Genomic DNA, 19,223 nt, shown 5'->3' with positions numbered 1-19,223 from the left:
GTTTAAAATAGCTAGCCAAATCTGCCAGATCTTGACATTCAGTACTTGAGGTAAACCCCCATATTGTACCGAACATGACATGATGACTTCATGTCCAATATATTCTGTCATTGTACTGTGAGATTGCCACACACATAGCAGAATGGGCAGTTCTGGTCCTACCTGTGGACTGGCAGATGTCTCAACAAGAATGACTGACAAATAGACATCTGCCTCTTCTCAAAGTCTCTGAGACCCACAGAACTGTAGTTACTGACTGCTGAGGAGAAAAAGCAACACACCTGCTTCTGTTGGTACCTGTCACCCAGATTTTAAAACCACTTGGATAATGTTTTTCTTTTAGTTTCATTTTTCCTGTACCAATTTTCACAATTTTATACAGGAACTATGAAGTTTTTTTGTACTGAGCAGGAAGAAACATATTAACGTGTCAGATAATTCCGTCCTTCAAAGAATATACAGTACCTGAAAGTACAACAAATAAGAGTATAATTTTATTCTATATACTTTTTTTCATTAATTTATTAAGATGAAATAATTGTTTTTTTCTGCTCACATGTTATATAATGGGATGCAGCATGAAGATTTTAATGTGTGGATTCTCTATCTTTCTCCCGTTTGTCTCCATAGGTCACATTGCATAAAGCCTTTCCAGACAAGGTGTCAGAGCTTCCACTTCTGATTTCCTGGTACAATCGGGTCCAGCAGGTGCCAGGTGTGGGTGGTGCAGTAGCTGCCTGTAAAATCACCTTCCTCCATTTTCCTGACTGGAATATTTGCAGTGGCCATCATCTGCTCATATCTGAAACATGCTCAGAAGAAGCAGATTCCTCAGAGGATCACTTTATAGGAGGTCCCAGACCAACTGTGACCAAATTAAAGGTAAGAATGTTTAGCTGAGTAGCACTCATTTAAGTATGCTACAACCAAAGTTAAAATACTGGCAGAAGCCAGTATATCTGATGATATGTGTGCCACCCTAAAAGTCGTCATCTGAAAGAGCAGAGCAATCTTGCTTGGATACCAGGACACTACCTAGTGAAGCTGCTGTTCCTGCTTTTGGTGTAATTTCTGTGAATATGGAGTGATCCAGTGTCAGTCCTGAAGAAGCTTTAAAGAGAACCCGAGGTAGGTTTGAAGAATATTATCTGCATACAGAGGCTGGATCTGCCTATACAGCCCAGCCTCTGTTGCTATCCCAAACCCCCCTAAGGTCCCCCTGCACTCTGCAATCCCTCATAAATCTCAGCCGCGCTTCTGACAAACAGCTTGTCAGAGCTGGCTGTGTTTATTTCTATAGTGTCAGTCTGCTGCTCTCCCCGCCTCCTGCAGAACTCCAGTCCCTGCCTGCATCCCTTCCCTCCCTGCTGATTGGAGGGAAGGGACAGGGCAGGGACCGGAGCTATGCAGGAGGCGCGGGAGCAGCTGAGACTGACACTACAGATGTAAACACAGCCTCACAGCATGGCTGTGATTTATGAGGGATTGCAGAGTGCAGGGGGACCTTAGTGGAGTTTGGGATAGCAACAGAGGCTGGGCTGTATAGGCAGATCCAGCCTCTGTATGCAGCTAACATTCTTTAAACACCTCGGGTTCTCTTTAAAAACATCCTAAACACATACAAATATTAAACAGAAATTGTTTTAGGTACGGTAACACCTTTACTGACAGAATGGATTGTTTTCTTGCAAGCTTTAAAAAAACAAGTTACTTATGGTATGATAAAATAAAATGAAATGAGAACCTTGCAGAAATGGATGTTACATACAAGTTTACATATGAGACACTTAACCTCCCTGGCGGTAAGCCCAAGCTGAGCTCGGGCTATGCCGCGCAGGAGGAGATCTCAGCCCCCGGTGGGGCGATTTTCATCCTGTAAAGTGCTGTACGCGCAGCTAGCACTTTGCTAGCCGCGCGTACAGCTTGATCGCCGCCGCTCTGCGGCGATCGCCCGCACGCAGCGGCGCAAGAGGCCCCCCCCCCCCCGCCAGAGCCCTGTGCTGCCCGGACCAATGAGTTTTGGGCAGCGCTATGGGCTGGATCGGACATGACGTCATTCCGATCATCGCCATGGCGACAGGAGAAGCCAAACAGGGGAGCGCGTTATATACGCGTTCCCCTGTTTGCTATTGTTGCCGGCGACGATCGAACTAGAGGGACACATGCGCCCTCTAGTGGAGTTTCATGTAGCTACCACTCTGGTAGCTTTACATGAAACATAAAAAATTTTTTTTTTAAAAAATTGGATTTCTGCAATTTTTGCAGAAAAAATAAACCACCAAGGAGGTTAAAGGAAGCAGAAATAATTTTGTAGGTGCAGTTTTTGATGGTAGTCCCATTGTCTACCATTTGAATTCTGAACAATTTACTTAAGTACATAGACTTTGTCACTGCATTTGACAATTAAAGGGGAAAGAATCAGTACACAATTGGGTGGAATAACAGCCAGGAGAACATCAATAACTTATGATGTGTGCGACGTCGAAGTATACTAGTTAGGTGAGAAAAATTGCCATGAGACAGTCAGTAATTGGGGAAGTGTGAGGACAACAGTCTGGCTGTAGCTCGCTGGTTGTTTTTGACAGTACACCTACAATAGTTGTTGGATGTCTGAAACCACTAGTGCTACTTTGTGTGACTCCTGTTTCTGTATTGTAGATGCTAGATCCTGGGTATGAGAGTGTCTCTCTGAATTTGGTCTTGTATTGTCTGCCTTTTAACCCCTGTTCTAAATGTTCCTTCTCAGATTTTGGAGGTGTAGGTCCCTTTCCCTTGAGTCTGTGCAGAATCGGTTATAACACTTGGTTTGGCTGAAGATGATTGCTTGGGTGGAAGTTGCTATTCCTCAGGTTCAAGGACCTGTCCATCAGCTTTCATTACACAGCCGTCTTAGTGTAATTGTTTTTTTACATTATTATTATTATTATTTAGAATTTCTATAGCACTGATATCTTCCATAGCGCTTTACAGCATGTACAGTTGTGTCACTAATTATCCCGAAGAGGGTATTTTAATCGAATCATTTAAATAGTGATATATCCATCATAGGCCAGGGTTAATATATAGGAGGTAACCAATTAACTTATCCACACACGGATGAAACTGGAGTGCCCAGAGAAAACCCACACAGGCACGGGGAGAACATACAAACTGACAGAAAATGTTTTGACTGGGATTTCAACTAGGGATCCAAGTGCTATCCACTATGCCACAGTGCTGCCTATATAGATATTTGTGTCCAAAACTGTATATGTTAGGTGTATGGTCTTATTTCCAGCATGGTGGGGATAAACGTCTTAAATTCCCTGTTGAATTGGTTCCTTGCTTTCGGGCCAGATGACATGTATGTCAGTTATGAAGTGGTAGTAGGAGGGACAGGGTGCAGGTAGTAAATAAGTACATTTTCAGCTTTGTCATATACAGATTAGTGCCTTGGAACACAAGTCGTGTTTTCATACTGGTCCCCATCTGCTGCAGGTATATGTGTGAACCAAAGCCAGTATAACCGTAAGTGGGGATAAAACTTCATAAATGAGAAGGGTTGTCCACATTTACATGTAACATATACATAGGTAATATATTTAGCATTTGGACTTGGCATTTGGGAGAGGGTGAGTTTGGCCCGGGCAGTCAGCCTTCCTCCCACTAATTCTAATAGGAGGGAGTTGTGGTCTAAACATACAAGGTTGATGTCTGACCGCTGGAAATCATTCTGTTAGGGAAAGGATCTGTGCGGCTTGCTTGGGGGTTCGTGGGCTAGTGAAGTATGTGGGTGGCAAATTTTAACAGGAGAACTAGAGGGTCAGTCATTGTCATGACCTCAGACTCTGTGAATAGTGAAAGAGCAATAAATATACTGTATGTGAAAAGGTGGCCCAAGAAAACCATGCAAGCATAGATTGTAGAAGTAATGAAAGGAGTGAGATATATATACTTTATATGGAAAGTAGGAATAGTGTGAAAGAGAACCTGTTATCTTTCCTCTTATTGTACACAGTGAGATCAGATGTCCCAGTCTCAGAACACCCTGCTGATAAACTGTTAGTTCATTTTGTTCTGGTGTGGAACATTACTTTCATTTTTAATACTTAATTTTCCATTTAGCGACATCTGTGAGGTCCACCGTTATGTATAACAGTTTAAGCTATGAATAACAAAGAACTTTCCTGTTTATTTTTGTCTTAACCTGCTTGTGTTTATAGCAGAAGTGATGTATTAGTGCCAGTGGAGCTCCTGCTGCCTTTTATAGTAAATAAAGCTACTCCTTGTTAATTCCTTTTCAAAAGCACCTTATGATTCAGCTGTGATCTGGGAACTTGAACTTTGTGGATGTTGTCTTTGTCTTTTGCTATTTTGTTAAATAACAGTTCTTCACCAGCTGCTAATAAATGCAATGTGCCCTACATCCCCACTTATTTATTGATGTTTTTTTGGCTGAACTTTAAAACACTAAGATGAACTGTATAAGAGCCACAAATGTTAGCATTGCAGAATGTTAAACAAGCAGTGTAACAAAAATGGGGTTAGTTATGTGCCACCAATGCAGTGTGCATTGTATTGGAGTAAAGGCCTGCGCAACTCTATTTTTTCAGACCCGCAGCCCACTACTCCTGCAACTTACTTTGCTGGTGAATCTGATAGACGCACGTGATCCGCAAGCTTCTGGACCTGCAATCTGCTTTTTTTCCATTTGCTTCCAAAATACACATCAGAAGTCTCATTGGAAGGCTGTAAAGTAAAAGAAACCTATTTTTATACACAAACCAAAGCCAAAGAAGTGTTTTTTTTAAGTTTTGTTTGTTTTACTTTAAATCAATAAAAACAGAGAAGTAATAGTCCTCAAACAACAAATAGCAGAAAAGAGCACCCACATCCCTGTCATCCTCTGCTTAAGGGCCCCATTCCATTGAACGTGAATTTGTATCGCGATTTTCCGTAATGGATCTGCAACCAGTGCATGTCAGTGTAGTAATTTCCATTGAATGTGGTTGTGCCATTCTAGAGCGATACGTGCCCTGCAGGAAAAGTATAGATTACATGCTGCATATTTCTGCAGCACACATCCGATTCCCCAGAAGCGTACTGACAGTGATTACAGTGTAAGATCCTAAGGACAATTGGTAACATGATGCAGGGATTAGAGTTCAGAATATTTTTCCTGAGGGGTATGGCCTCTAATGAGGGGCGGAGTTTAGTGTGCCAGAACACCTGAGCTTACAGCTCCTAAGCTGTAAATCCAGTCCTGCATACAGCATACAGGGAACATGCAGTGCATTGCACCATAACTGACACCATGGGACATTGAAATGATGCATTTCACAGATGAATTCTCTTAAGGTGGCCACACACGATACAATAAAATGATCCGATTTTACGGTAATTCGAAAAAAAATGATCGATGTCCCGAAAAAAATCAAAAGCTTTTTTTTCATTCGACTGAAAAATCCGATCGGATTTTCCATTTTGTTTGATTTTTATCGATCCGGAATGCCAGATATTTTTCTTCAATCTTTCTAAAGATTGTATGGTGTGCGTTAGATTGCCAATTTATTAATATACACACCCTAGCAATTTTGTCAGAGTATCCAATCATTTCTATCATGATTGGGGAAAAATTGAACATGTGTGTAGTACATTGGTCAGATTTTTAAAATGTTACAATCAGTCAGAAAAATTGATTGCAATTCTTAAATTATTATTATTTATTGTATTTATAAAGCGCCAACATATTACGCAGCGCTGGACATTAATTTAGGTTACAGACAATATTTAGGGGTGACAAACAGCAATATGACAATACAGGAATACAAGAAAACAAGATCACACAGCACAGTATGAGTACAAGGTAATGCTTAGTCAGTCACTGGAGGGGAGCATGGAGATCAGGCAAGTTAGGTTCACTCAAATGCATAGCATGGGTGCACAGTAATGGAGGTGCATGATCAGGTAGGACACAAAAGGAGGAGGACCCTGCCCAAAGGCTTACAATCTAGAGGGAGAGGTAGGGACACGAGAGGTAGGGGGCCAGAGTTCAGCTGTGGGTTTAGAGCAATTGTGAGGGGTGGTAGGCCAGAGTGAAAAGGTGAGTTTTGAGGGCCTTCTTGAAGGTGTTGGAGGGGGCTGCCCTAATGGGTGGAGGTAGAGAGTTCCATAGTGTTGGAGCGGCTCTTGAGAAGTCTTGGAGGCGTGCATGGGACTGGGTGATGCGGGGGACGGTCAGGCAAAGTTCATTGGAGGAGCGGAGTGAGCGGCTTGGTGTGTATCTCTGAGTAAGATCAGAAATGTAGGTTGGACAGGTTTTGTGGACGCATTTGTAAGTCAGACACAATATCTTGAATCTGATTCTGGACTGGATAGGAAGCCAGTGGAGGGATTCACGGAGGGGAGCCGCCCTGGTGGAGCGATGGGAGGAGTGGATAATTCTGGCTGCCGCATTTATGATGGACTGCAGTGGGGCTAATCGGGTCATAGGGAGACCAGACAGAAGGGCATTGCAGTAGTCAAGGCGGGAAATTATGAGGGCATGGATGAGGAGTTTGGTGGTGGCAGAGGTCGGAAAGGGCGAATCTTACAGATGTTACGAAGGTGGAAGTTGCAGGACTTTGTGAGGTTTTGGATGTGGGGAGGGAAGGAGAATGCGGAGTCCAGGGTGACACCCAGACAGCGGGCTTGAGAGGTAGGGCGAATGGTAGTGTGGTCAACAGTGACCTGCACATCTGGGAGGTCCAGGGATGACCGGGGTGGGAAGATCATAAATTCCGTTTTGTCTAGATTTAGTTTCAGGAACCTAGCGGACATCCAGGAGGAGATGGCAGATAGGCAGGAGGAGACCTTGTCCATGGTAGTGGTGGATATGTCAAGGGTGTGGAGATAGATTTGGGTGTCATCTGCATACAGATGATGGTTAAAACCCATGGAGGAGATAACCATGCCAATGGAGGATGTGTATAGGGAGAACTGTAGGGGGCCAAGAACCGAGCCTTGGGGGACTCACACTGAGAGGTGGTTGGGGGTGGACGAGGACTCATTGAAGGAGGTTGTGAAGGAGCGGTTGGAGAGGTAAGATAAAAGCCAGGTCAGGGCGAGATCGTGAATGCCCATGGATTGGAGGGACTGGAGGAGTAGGGGATGATCTACTGTATCAAAAGCTGCTGAAAGATCAAGGAGGAGGAGAATGGAGTATTTACCTTCAGCTTTAGCTAAGGCAAGGTCATTGACCACTTTGGTGAGAGCCGTTTCGGTTGAGTGGGCAGGCCGAAATCCAGATTGCAGTGGGTCTAGTAGTGAGTTGGCATTGAGGTACTGGGTCAGGCGTTTGTGAACCAGACGCTCAAGGAGTTTTGAGGCGAAGGGCAGGAGGGAGATCGGATGGTAGTTGGAGGGTAGCGAGGGGTCGAGGGAGGGTTTCTTGAGCAGGGGCAGTACTGTGGCCTGCTTGAAATTGAACAGATATTTAAAAAATTGTATGGTGTGTGTGGCCACCTTTAGTCAGGAACATTGCTAAATACCAATTGTATCGTTTATAGGATTTATTTCGCCATCTTGCATGGTTATACTGTACTATTGTTGACAGTACAGCTCTAGATTCTGCAGCACTTTGGGATGTGACTTCTTCAGCCCTGTATACTGTATGATGACGAGACTAAACATGCGTCTTTTGCTGAAGTTTCTCATATTTCTGATTTCAGTATGCTTTTATTGTTTCCATTCTACAGGAGCATGGCATTGAGGCAATCTTTTCTCCTCACCCCTGTCCAATCCTGACTATTGAATGGGAAAATCTCCCTTCAGCCGTGAGTCCAGCACAAGGTCAGTAGTATACCTCACTAGTGATGTTTGAATTTAGTACCTTGTTAGCAATTGTTGTTGTGATTAAAAAAAAAAAAAATAATGACCCCTGAAGTGAGTCAATTGTTACTTTCAATTATTAAAATGTTTTACTAAAAATGCAATTACTTTTGTATTACATCAAATTACATTAGAATCAGAGTGTGATAATGCTGTTTTAAAAAGAGGACCTATTAGGAGTAAAATGTTTAAAGAGAACCTGAACTGAAAATAAAAAGTCAAAATAACTATACACAGGCTATACTTACCTCCTGCGTAGTCTACTACTCAATCTCTTTCTCCTCTCCTGCGTCCCATTTGTCCACTGTGATCAATGGAATTCTCCGTCCTCAGTTTTAAAAAAGGGCCATTACCCCATAACCGCTTCCTGGTCAGCACATTATTAAACTGTAATATCACCCACTTGAGCCATAGGGAAACATGGACATTGCCTTGCACATTCAGTTGTAACTGACAGCTGCTGATATGTAACTGACAGCAACTGGTATATTTTCAGTTCTAACTGGAAGGGATCACTTTAGGAAGAAAATAGCAAGCTTCTGAGAGGAACTGACGGTGAGGGAAGTATGTAATATTCATTTGCAGCTACGTCATGTGTTTATTTTAAATAATTTTACTCACTTAAGGTTCCCTTTAACATGCATTAACATCATGAGTCTGCAATTTCCGAACAGAAAGTGACGTAATTATGTAAATACATTTTTTTAATGGGAACCTAAACTGAGGATGATATGGATTTTTCCTTTTAAAATAATACCAGTTGCCTGACTCTCCTGCTGATCCCGTGGGTCTAATACTTTGAGCCACAGCCCCTGAACAAGCATGCAGATCAGGTGCTCTGACTGAAGTCAAACTGTATTAGCTGCATGCTTGTTTCAGGTGTGTGATTCGGCCACTACTGGAGCTAAATAAGATAAGCAGGACTGCCAGGCAACTGGTATTGTTTAAAAAGAAACATCCACATCCCTCTCAGTTTAGGTTCCCTTAAAACCTAAGAAAAAATAAAGGGGTGGGGGTGAGAGAGACGCAAAACAGGGCAAAAAGAGAAAGTGTATTTTGTGTCATACCATCACCTTCCATCTTTGTGCACAAGCACTTGCAGTTTTATTCATTGCTGGGAAATCTTGTATGCTGGAAGGAGTCTACAGAATAGAAGAGTGGGATAGGCAATCCATTGTGTATACTGTACCTCACAGCACTGACATTCTGTGGGGTCTTCTGACAAGTGCCACAGGGGCATGCTGACTGCAGTGACTTCCAGAGTTCCCATTCACAGCCTTTTCCAGGTGGTAGTCTGTTATCTCCATGTTAATTATCAGCACCAGTACTTCAAACAGCATTCATATTGGGAATTGACTAACTCCAGCAGAAAGCCCCCATACCCAGTGGCAGACAAAGCCAACAGTGGGCCCCTGTACAGAATAAATGAAAGGGCCCCATGTGAGTGGCCATAATCATATAAAATTACGGTTGGATCCTAATAACATAAGAGTACATGAATCTAGGTTACATTCTGTAGGCACTGTGTTAATGTACAACACATTTCATACTTGTGTATGACTCTACCACAAGCAAATATCACTGTTCCTCCTGGGTTTTATAGAGAAATACACAGAGAAGAGCCTACAGAATAATTATGCCCTAACTGCGGTGCAGCTGCATGTGCCCTAGAGGGCATGGAGCCCCTGAGCGGCTGCACGCCCTGCACGGTCCTATGTCTGCCTATGCCCTGTACACTGTATATGTTACTTTTTTATGATTTTTGTCATTTTCTACATGGCCATAAAGAGGCAGTCCATCGGTTTGTTATTTGTTGAGTCCTTACCGGCTGATAACGGCACATCAAATATTGAGTGGAGCTCAGTCTTTGGTACTAGATAGTTTTAGTCATCCAGTTGTGCATCTGCAAGACTTGATGAGAACTTGATCGATATTGTGGGATTACACACACACACCACACACCACACACACACCACACACACACACCACACACACACCACACACACACACACCACACACACACACCACACACACACACACTTATTTTTCAACCCATCTAAAATGTTATTTGTTGATTATAGGTAAGTAAAAGAAAAATAGATTGAGAGCCCAAATAGTGCAGTATGTCAGAGTAATGGACTTGGTTTATATAGATAAGGTACTAACAAAGATGGGTTACCACTAAGGCAACCACTGCAGGTGGGGATATTAGACCCAACTCCACTCTGATTAAGAAAGTCAGTCTCTGTAGATGTAGAAAAGGGGTAACACTCCTCCACCGATGGTGGACTCAAGACATCAACCAATATTAGAACGGAGGCACTAGATTAGCATAAAACACATAAAAACAGTTTAAAGAAGGAGTTAGGGGTGGACTTACTTCCCACAAAAGTAGACTCAGCAGTCTAGGGTTCACTGAAAACAATTTCTTTATTAAATTACTCCAGAGGCACTCATACCTACTGAGAATGCAGTTCAGCTTCTCCTTTGTCTGATGAAGCGGTTTGTAGCCCGTGAAAAAATGTTGCAAATAATTTTGGAGTAATTTGATTGTTTTCAGTGGACCCTTGACAGTTGAGTCTACTTTAGGGGAGTTAACACGATCACTATCTCCTTTCTGAAACTGTTTTTGTTATATAAAATTTAGAGAAACCGAGAGCCCAATATAGTGTAGTATGTTATGCAAAAATCAAGTAAGCATAATCAGTGAGAAGAGTATACTGACAAGCGTGGGTTACCACATAGGCAACCACTGTATAGGCAGGTGAGGAGATTAGACCTGTCCTCACTCAGGTATTAGAAGTCGCTCTCTGTAGATCAGAAAAAGGGGTAGATCACCCCTGGACCAGGGGTGGACACAATATAGCAGTAGGAGAACAGAGGCACCAGCAGGATAAACATAGATAAAACCTTTAAAATTTGCTTGGAGGAAGTGGTGGACTTACCTCCATAAAGCAGACACAAAAGACTGTCTGAATAGTAGCAATCACATTTATTATATAGTACCCCAAAAAGTGCAGTGCAACGCGTTTTGCAGGCCAAGCCCGCTTCATCAGGCAATAAACATGGGGACAAAACTGTAGAAAAGAGACAGTACATTATGCTATAGTAAATTCTGCAGTTGCAAATTTGCATATCAATATATTGCATATCATAAAGCATACCATATGAAAAACTGCTTCGTGGAGATGGCATAAAAAGTTGGGTGTACAAGTAAACAATAGGGGGTAGAGGCTATGGGGCTTGTGATAGCAATGGGCTATGGGGTGTTTTTTACACAGATTTGCAATGAGTGGTATTAGTAATGGAAAAGGCTATATGTCAGCAAGTGTAATGGATAATAAAGCATTGAGAAGAGAACAGGGGGCCAGAAATATAAGGTAAAGTGTGCAAATAAAATAACATAAAGAACTCACCAGAATTTCGGCAATAGCAGGCGTAGCGCCTCAGTGAAGTGGTGAGGACGCTCAACTTCTTCTATATACAGGTACTTGCTAATAGAGCCAATTAGATGTGTGGGAGGTGTTAGGTGGGCGGGGTAAGGGCGAGTGTGCGGGTAGCCAATGGGCTCTCGCCATCTGTGTGCAGTGTGTAGTTGGGGGGGCGGATACAGGTATTATGGTGACCAAATTTGCAGCTGAATAGAGTACTGGCTGAATAGAATACTGGTTAAGGGCACTGCCTTTGACATGGGAGACCAGGGTTCGAATCCCGGCCAGGGCTCAGTGGTGTTTGGACGCTGTAAGGGAGCCATGTTGTAAATGGGCAAAAGAATGAACTAAGTAAAAAAAGAGAATATGCAAAGGTCTCTTTCAAGAATAAAACAAATTTAATGATTACTATTTTTGATCCGGTGGGAATATAATTAGTATATTTGACAGAGGGATTGATGTGTAAAAGTATTTAGCTGCCATCTAGTGGACCAAAAAGTTCTGACCAGGTCCTAAGACACAAGCATAAACAGACATGTAAGAGACGCATAAAAATTAATAGAAACATAATAGAAACCATTAAATTAAAAAGAAAAAAGAAGAAAAAAGAAAAGAAAAAGGTCATAACAGTAATAAACAAATATGGATCAACTTAATAGTCCTGGACAATTATAGGAACGGGTAAAAAGCACATAACAATCAAACCAAATTACACTTTTTGACATAAAAATTTGTAAAATAATGATCAAGCCAGAGGTGTTGTTGTAAAACTGGACGATGTTACACTAAAACTTATTGGGACAAATAAAATAAAATAAAAAAAGTCATAAAACAAGACAAAAATAGGGTAAAAGAGAGTGGCCAAGATAAAAGAAAAACTGTATAGGAGGTATTTTAGTAATTTTTTTCCAGAACTTCATTCAGACCCTCAGGGGTGAGGGTTCTTATAGTTTATATCCAGAACATTTCATATTTTTTAAGTTGTTCAAATGCGTTTGACGAACTTGCATCAATTGAGTCAATTAGTGTAATGTTGAAGAATTGTGGGTTGTTGGCGTGGTGAGTGCAGAAGTGCCGTGATACGCTATAAAGGGGGATTTTTTAAGTGATGTTTCTTTTGTGGTGTCCGATTCTGCTGCGGGCCAACTGTGTAGTCCTCCCCACGTACTGGAGTCGACAGGGGCATGAGATGAGGTAGATGACAAATTTAGATTTGCAGGTGAGGTGTTTTTTTATGGGATATTGTATACCTGTACTGGAGGAGACAAAGAATGTGCAGGTGTTGATAAATTGACAGGCTGTGCAACGGTTTTTGTTGCAGGGGAAACAACCAGGCTCCTGTGTTTGCAGGGTGGTGGGTTGGTTTGGTGTACGTAGTTTGGTTGGCGCTAAGAGATTGCGGAGATTTGGTGCTCTCCTGTATGTAATTGATGGTGTTGTGGGTAATACAGGTCGTAGATAGGGGTCTTGCATAAGGATGTCCCATTGTTATTTTTAGGATATTACGGATGGACAGATATTGGGCATTGTAACGAGTGATGAACCTGGGTGGGCATGTAGTATTAGTAGGTTGTTTGGTAGTGGTAGGAGGGTTGGGATGTTTGGCTCTGTATCTTGCATCCTTGATGAGTTTTTTGAGGTAATGGAGGTCTGTGAATTTTTTGGTAACGATCTCGGATTGAATGTCAAATTGTGATTGGTCCGTGCAGTTCTTATGTATTCTTCTGTATTGACTGTAGGGGGTGTTAGTAATCCAAGGGTGGTGGTAAAAACTATTGTAGTTGTTTGGCATCGACGGGTTTAAAGTATGTTTTTGTCATAATGTGATTAGATTCTATGTATAGAGTGAGATCGAGAAATTCAATGGAGGAAACGTGGTGGTGGTGTGTGAATTGGAGTCCTGCTGTATTCGAGTTAAGGTAACTGACAAATTGTGGGATGAGTATAGTGTCGCCTTTCACATTGAATATAAGGTAGTCGATATACCACTTATGTAGTACAATGTTGTTGAAAAATGGATGGTGTGTGGATAGTTTGAGTAGTTCCAGGAGTCCCATTGTAAGATTAGCATACGAGGGGGCGAATGAGCTCCCCATCGTGGTCCTGCTCGTCTGATGGTAAATTTTCTCATTAAACGTAAATATGTTGTTGGTTAAGATGAATTCTGCGCATTGTAGTAGGAAGTTTTGTTGTGCAGGTGGCATGAATGGGTTAGTGGCTAGGTAATGTTGTAATGCTTGAAGGCCGAAAGAATCAGGGATATTTGTATAGAGAGAAGTGACATAGCATGTCAGCCAGACGTAATCCGGCTGCCACGCGATGTCCCGTAGGAGTAGTATGAGTTGTTGTGAATCCTTAAAGAGAACCTGAACTGAAAATAAAAAGTCAAAATAACCATACACAGGTCATACTTACCTACCATGTAGTCTACTCCTCAATATCTTTCTCCTATCCTGCGTCCTGTTTGTCCACTGTAATCAATGGATTTCTCCGTCCTCCATTTTAAAAATGGCCATTACCCCATAACAGCTTCCTGGTCAGCACACTGTTAAACTGTAATATCACCCACTTGAGCCATAGGGAAACATGTACATTACCTTGCACATTCAGTTGTAACTGACAGCAGCTGATATATAACTGACAGCAACTGGTTTATTTCGGTTCTGACAAAATATTGTCAGAACTGGAAGGGATCACTGTAAGAAGAAAATGGTGAGCTTCTGAGAGGAACTGAGGGTGAGGTAAGTATGTAATGTTCATTTGCAGCTACGTCATGTGTTTATTTTAAATAATTTTACTCGCTTCAGGTTCCCTTTAAGGATGGAGGGGAGGGACTGTACCTGTGGCTGTAAGTGTTGGTCCAGAAATTTGGAAAGGTTGCTGGTGATGGAGTTGATACCTGAGATAATAGGTCTGCCGGGCGGTTTCTGTAAGTTTTTATGTATTTTTGGTAGATAGTAGAATATGGGGGTAATTGGCTGAGTGTTGATAATAAAGTTCCTTTCATTTTTGGTGATGATGTTAGACAGGAAGGCATTATTGATAAGAGTTTTGAGTGAATAATTTAGAGATGGGGTTGGGTCTATGGTCAGGGTTTCATAATGTTTGGGATTGTCGAGGAGCCTGGCTGTTTCCTCTACGTAATCTGAGCGGTTAAGTATGAAGATGCCTCCTCCCTTATCTGCAGGTTTTATAATCAAGTTATGGTTTTTCTGTAGGTTGTTGAGGGCCTGGGATTCACGTTGATTAAGGTTGGATTTGGGGGTGGGTAGGTCGTTATGTAATGTTTGTAGGTCTTTGAGAACTAGGGAATAAAAGGTATCGATGAAGCAGCCCTTAGATGCTGCTGGATAAAAGCGTGATCTCCCTTTTAACTGAGTAGTAATGTATGTTTCTGTATTTACTTCAGAGTGAAAAATGGTGACATTGGGTAAAGTGTCATTGTCTGTGATGATAAGGGAGGTTGGGGTATTGACCTCGGTGGGTTTTAGGTTTTTGATGGCATAATGTCTTTTGAGTGTTAGTTTGCAGATATAACTGTTGAGATCTGAGAAAAGTTTGAATGTGTTTACTTGATTAGTAGGACAGAAGGATAAGCCTTTTTCCAGGAGGGTGGTCTCATGGGCACTAAGAATATGGTCTGATAGATTAAAGATGCATCTGTTCTTGTTCGTGGGTGGGAGGGGTGTGGTCATGGTTTGTTTCTTTTTGTTTTTCCCTCTACTTCCTCTTTTTCTGTGTCTGGTAGTGGTCGTTTGGCTTTGTTGGTGAGATGGAAAAAAACTTACTCTGAACATGGGCTCGTTAATTAGGTGGAGAGAATGTTTTGTGATAATGCTGAAGGAAGTTCTAAAAAAGAGGGGGAAAGGGTGAGGTTAGCTGATTCACTGCTGGAGGTGGGGTTGTCGTTAGTAGGTTGAAAAAAGGTTTTTATGTCTGTTTGGAGTTTGTGTGGACTAGCGGTATTCTTATCCTGGGGCGGAATGGGGTTTAGATTGGTCGGGGTTAGTGGGGTGGGGTGTACTGTATAGTCTGGAGAGTCGGGGTCCGCATGGCAAATACTGATCTTGGAGGCTTGGACTGGTGAATCCGAGGTGATGGCGGATGGTAATGTAGGAGTAGATTTGGAATTGGCCCTATTAGCAAGTACCTGTGTATATATAAGGAGTTGAGCGTCCTCACCACTTCACTGAGGCGCTACACCTGCTATTGCCGAAATTCTGGTGAGTTCTTTATGTTATTTTATTTGCACACTTTACCTTATATTTCTGGCCCCCTGTTCTCTTTTCAATGCTTTATTACCCATCAACTTGCTGACATATAGCATTTTCCATTACTAATACCACTCATTGCAGATCTGTGTAAAAAACACCCCATATCCCATTACTATCACGGGCAACATAGCCTCTACCCTCTATTGTTTACTTGTACACCCTACTTTTTATGGCATCTCCATGAAGCAATTTTTCATATGGTATGCTTTATGATGTGCAATATATTGATATGCAAATTTGTAACTGAAAAATTTACTATATAATAAATGTGATTGCTACTATTCAGACAGTCTTTCGTATCTGCTTTATGGAGGTAAATCCACCACTTCCTCCAAGCAAATTTTAAAGGTTTTATCCATTTTTATCCTGCTGGCGCCTCTGTTCTCCTACTGCTGTTTTTGTTTTATGCTCATCTGGCGCCTCCGTTCTAATATTGTTTGATAAGTAAAAAAAAGTTAATTCGCTGCCTGATATATAAATTCCTTTATAAAAGCATTATGTGCAAATAGACATCACGGTTGTTCATTATTTTTAATAATAACTGATATGAGAACTTGTTGCCATATAATAACCAGACAATCAAGATTTATATAATAGACCTGACAAGACAACATGGAGAATGGTACTCACCAGTTGTAAAGTTAGGGGAGCTTACAGGATTTTCAACATTGCTAGTGGGAATAATTTTTTAATGTGAACGTTTTCATAATAAAAGCGACTCTGGGGTTAAAAGGGTATATTTAATAGCATTCTAAACAGATACTGAGTGATGACTGTTAGGGTATGGTTTACAAAGAAGAATGACTTTGAATAACTTTTACGCCAAGAGCTCTGAGCTTACAATTTTCAGTAACCATGAATAGATGTTTTGTTTTTTAATATTGGAGGTGAACATCAATCCCATGGTGTTATCTGTGTTTTATCTCAAATAAACTAAACAAAACATGCACTTTTAACATTTTCCACTAACAAAACCTTTGATGAATGCTATATGGCCATTTAAATTCCTTACATATTTACTGTTATCTACCTTGATCTAAGGGTATGTTTTATATACAAAGCAAACCTGAAGCAGGTAGTGCTGTGTCATTTAGATTTCTTAATGCATTGCTAGCGGTTGAATTGGCCAGATCTAAAGCAAAGGTATTTGGCAGGGACCCTGCTTTCTGAAAACTAACCATTAAGAGTTTGATAGCTTTCCTCTTGAATGTTGCAACCGAAGAAACAGACAAGTTAGTTTCTGTATCATTTGGTTGGGCAGCTTGGAATGTCACACGACTTTGAGTGTTTCTGTTGGGGCTGGTACACATGAGACCGTATTTACTTCCAAATTACAACCGATCAGAAACAACCGAAAAATTACAGGTTTCTCGGATGTTAAACTATTGGACGTGGCCGTAGCAATTGATAAGTTCTTCACATGGCTCGGCATGTGTTTGTGCAAACAACTAATCAATATATATGAAAAGACAACAATATTTGCTGGACTCATTTGTAAGATCCATCATAAATATGTATATGTTGATCAATTAACTAATGGGGAAATTGATTAGAAGGATCAGTTAACTGAAGGTTGGTAAATCCCCAATCCCCTAATCTGTAGGGGAAAGGGGCTTAAGAGTTTAATTGATGTCTGGATATTGCAGTTGACTCATACAGCAGGCTGCTTGACTACATTTTTATGAGGTAGCCTTGAGGCAAAACAAAAGCTAGTTTTTTGGGGCACCTCAGATGATCATTTGTGATTGTTTAAGGTGAAAATCTAGCATCATTGCAGGTGTTCCTCAACATTGTTGACAACATAAGTCCTCCAGGTTGGATGATGGAGGAGTTTGGCAGACAACAACTGTTAGGCTGTGCAGCAGGGTGCATCCATCTCATCCTCCTCTGTCCACTCTCCCTGGTCCATACAGGTGAAACTTGAAAATTAGAATATTGTGCAAAAGTCCATTTATTTCAGTAATTCATCTTAAAAGGTGAAATCAATATATGAAATAGGAACCTTTGCAGGTGTTTTGGATTAATTGGCTTATTAGAGTCTTGACACTTTGAGCCTAGAATATTGAAAATCTTCACAATATTCTAATGGTCCGAGATTTTGATTTTGGGGTTTTCATAAGCTATAAGCCATAATCGTCAAACTTTTTACAAATAAATGGTTAAAATATCTCACTTTGCATGCAAGGCGTCTATTTCATATATTAGTTTCACCTTTTAAGTTGAATTACTGAAATAAATAGACTTTTGCACGATAATCTAATTTTTTGAGATTCACCTGTAACAGCATGCCCAGTGTTCTCCCCAGGCTCTTTTAGCCGGGTGCTCCACCCGGCTAGTTTTGATGAGCACCCGGCTGTCATCAGCTCACCACCTCCTATTCTGTAAGCATAATTGCTCACAGAAGCTATGCCCTGCATTCTCTCATCTCTCCCCACCCGGCTACTTTTTCATGCCACCCGGCTACTATTTCATGCCACCCGGCTGGAAAAAAATTCTGGGGAGAACACTGATGCCTGCCAGTAACTACAAGAAGTTTTGAATCAGGATGATACCATTTATTGGCTAACTTAGAGATGGATAAACAGTGAGCTTTCGACTTATAAAAAGCCTTCGTCGGACTGGTTCCTGACCAGAACTGAAAAACACAGCTTATATACACTGACATACAGAGGAGAAACATTCTTTAGCAAACATAAATGTAATTAGATGCCTTAACTGTTACTGAGGAGGCTTTCCTAGGCATCCTATCTAAATTGATAAGATCAATAGAATCCTCAACATGACATAAAGCAGACTCTGGTGATGAAGAAACATCGTAAATTCCGAATTCAAATGGTAACTGGCCTGGTTACATGCACCATTAATTCTAAGCTTAAGAGAATTGTGTCATTTAAAGCCAGCACCTGAAAGCAAATAAAATGAATAGTGACAGTGAATTCCATCTTACACAGCATATGGCACAAAAATGAATGAAACGATAGAAAAATTAAAATTAAAAGAACTGTGGCATTTAAAACCCATCGTACCAGCACAAGAAGTTGGAGTCCTTGTTTAAACCATCTTGTACAGTTTTGAACCAATGTATAAACTTAGTTTCTTGTGTTAGTCTCATGTTTCCCGATTTGAAGCCACCCATTAATACAGTGACGCGAAAATCGCTTAAACTGTGTCCAGGTAAACAAAAGTGTGTTGGTATTGGGAGATCAGTATAATTTGTAATATCCTTTTTCCTGCTGTTAATAGTGGATCTGTGGTGTGTCATGCGATCCCGCAGTGGTTGACTTGTTTCTCCCACATAAATTCCTTTGGGGCATTTTGCACACATGATCAGGTATACCACATTAGATGAGTCGCAGGAAAAGGTGCCATGTACTTTGTATTCCTGTTGTGTACCCGGTATTAGTATCCTGTCAGTGGAATGGATGTATTCACAGGTCCCACATGTTTTCCCTCGGCAGGGGAATGTTCCATTCTGTTCTTGCCTATTTAAGGCACTCCTTAAACTAGGCAGTAACTAGGCAGTGTGTCTTGGCAGAGTTCATTTCTAAAACGCCCATCTGCTCAACCATTATAAGTAAACCAAGTTGTGAGATGTATGGAACCTGCCATATTTATTTCCTTTTAGGCTGCTTACACACCAAGACGTTACAGGCGCACGTTAGTGCGCCTG

The 19,223-nt window shown here is 41.4% G+C and overlaps 1 protein-coding gene across 4 annotated transcripts in view; it reads left to right on the top strand.

Moving 5' to 3' along the window:
- Positions 1–19,223, top strand: part of GSTCD (glutathione S-transferase C-terminal domain containing) — a 186,279-nt gene that overhangs the window by 67,742 nt on the left and 99,314 nt on the right. For all 4 annotated transcript variants that reach the window (XM_068231343.1, XM_068231352.1, XM_068231367.1 and 1 more), the window contains 2 exons: positions 631–882; positions 7,716–7,809. In XM_068231343.1, the coding sequence (XP_068087444.1) occupies positions 631–882; positions 7,716–7,809 (346 nt within the window). The remainder of the gene's footprint in view (positions 1–630; positions 883–7,715; positions 7,810–19,223) is intronic.

Source organism: Hyperolius riggenbachi, chromosome 1 (assembly GCF_040937935.1).
Source record: "Hyperolius riggenbachi isolate aHypRig1 chromosome 1, aHypRig1.pri, whole genome shotgun sequence".
In the NCBI taxonomy this organism is placed as follows: domain Eukaryota; kingdom Metazoa; phylum Chordata; class Amphibia; order Anura; family Hyperoliidae; genus Hyperolius; species Hyperolius riggenbachi.
Note: the sequence above shows the minus strand (reverse complement) of the source record. Positions and strands in the feature narration are given on the sequence as shown.